The 2,121-nt window shown below is 37.2% G+C and overlaps 1 protein-coding gene across 3 annotated transcripts in view; it reads left to right on the plus strand.

Annotated features, from left to right (window-relative positions):
* The window catches only part of clta (clathrin, light chain A), a 10,847-nt gene that overhangs the window by 6,838 nt on the left and 1,888 nt on the right, over window positions 1-2,121 (plus strand). The window contains exon 6 of one of the 3 annotated variants that reach the window (XM_032530541.1): window positions 1,767-1,802. The exons of the other annotated variants lie outside the window; for them this stretch is intronic. Coding sequence (XP_032386432.1) covers window positions 1,767-1,802 — 36 coding nt within the window. The remainder of the gene's footprint in view (window positions 1-1,766; window positions 1,803-2,121) is intronic. 3 annotated transcript variants of the gene reach the window in all.

Consider the following 2,121-nt stretch of genomic DNA (forward strand, 5'->3'; position numbering starts at 1 on the left):
GAAAGTGCCCTGGAACGGCAGTCAAACCCGTTACTTACTACTCATGAACTCGTACCAGATCGTTGAACTTCCAGTTACAGTTTTGACGTCACACACACACATAAACAACAATTTCAAACCCTGTTAATTCTTTACAGATGCTGGTGATTGACAGTGAGAAATGGAAATGAATAGGCAACGTAAAGTAATTCCGCACATTGTAATCAAAACAGTACACATATGATTTTGTACTACTACAGGTTATAGTTATTAAATAAAGCCCAAAATATGTCGCAGACTAGAAATTGCTTGTATCAGCTAACGCTAGCTAACGGTAATTAGCCGCTATCTAGCTAGAAGGGTTGAGTTGGGATTTGAAGTCGTAACTTACTGGCTAAAAACTCTGTCAGGAACGCACAACAATTGTTGCTTTAATTTGAGCTATCTCCAGCATTGAGAAACTCTAGTTAATAACTTGTTTTGCTCTTTGAGGATATGTTTTAATCTTTTCATACAGTTTTGTTTCCACCATTTTGGTTCTACAATCCATTTCCAGGTAACATTGAACAGTTTAAAATGTGGGTTTCTTTAACCTGCCTGACTTGTGATATTGAGTCCAGCACTCACTATCTATCACTAACTATAACTCACCTCTGACTTATGACCGCTAAATTAAATGCCCAGCAATGACTATATTTATAACGCCACTTGTCATATCATGGTAACACAACTGCTTCAAACTGCTCTGTGTTTATGTTTTAGAATATTATCTGCTCTGTAGCTACTGCTGTCCAGCACGATGACATGCTAATTTGCCCAGCTAGCTATCCAATAGGCTGAACTGTGCAGTTTTTGGTTTTGCTACTAGATTACTTCGGAATGCCCATAAGACTGCATTTTGGTGTACACGTTTTCCTTTTTTAAAATTGGCATTACATCTCCAATGTTTTTGTAAGTTAGTCATAATGTACAGATTTTCATATTTAATATGGCCCTGGTTAAAATGCATTTCTCTCATGATTATGGTAAGGGGGTTTTCACCAGGTATTTCAATAGTCTTTTATTTATTTTATGTGTACACCTCAATGCAGTTAATGCAGCGGATTATTTTAAATGTGGGATTGAGCCCCAGCAGTGTTGGTGTAGAATGACAATAAATCACACCGCTTCCTCCTCCTCCATATTGTTGGTGTGAGACTAAGGGGGACTCCAGAGGCATCATTTATATTATGTAAGAACAGATGGAGTTGCATGATGTGATTACCACTTCCCACACAAATGTTGGGAATAAAAAAATAATAAAAAAAAAATGTGACAAGAGAATGAATGCATCTCTACACAATGTCTGAACAAAACCTATTAAGATTTGGAGAGTGGGAGCTGAAATTTTAATCAAATGAACATTGTGTCTTGTGATAAGACGAGATCAAATTGCTTGTAAAATGTTATAGATCAGGTTAGTAAGATGATGGGGTCGTGTTTTGTCCCTACTTAGAAAATAATCGACAGTTTTATAAATGAGACCCCAGGCCATTATCTGTGTGTAACCGACAGATATTTAAGTAAAATATGTTCCTTTTCACTCACCAAACCAAAGGCTGCACACTAAACATTTGACACTTTGACCAAAAAAAAAAATTTAAAAAAACAAAAAGTGCTTTTGCATGCTGGCTTTCAACATCTGCCTTATGCTCATTTTTGTTGTCTTTCATTTCGTCCCCTCTCTCTTCTAAATTCTGACTTGTGAAACTGTTTCTCCCTGTTTTCTTTTCCTATGCACCTTAAAGCACACACATTAACCATCCTTGCTACCGCCTAGACCAGTTAAGTAAAATTATGAAACCCCAGAACCTCCAAATACTTTCTATTTTTGACAAGGGGTAGATGCAGTACTGTGTGCTTGTGTGTTAGATAATTATACGTTACACAGATACCCAGTTTACTATCCCAATAGTTAGTTCCACTGCCTAGATAGAAGTTTGTTATAATGTCCCTTATGTGATGTGGTTCCTCTAGTCCCTATTTGTGTATTTGTAGTTGGTTGTGACGGTGAATGTTCATTGGCTTCTCATCCCCATTTTGCTTTGTGTGCTGTGTTCTAGTTAGTAGCTTAGTTTGTGCTTGCAGGTTGGGTGGGGAATA

The sequence above is a fragment of the Etheostoma spectabile genome, chromosome 2, assembly GCF_008692095.1.
Source record: "Etheostoma spectabile isolate EspeVRDwgs_2016 chromosome 2, UIUC_Espe_1.0, whole genome shotgun sequence".
NCBI lineage: Eukaryota > Metazoa > Chordata > Actinopteri > Perciformes > Percidae > Etheostoma > Etheostoma spectabile.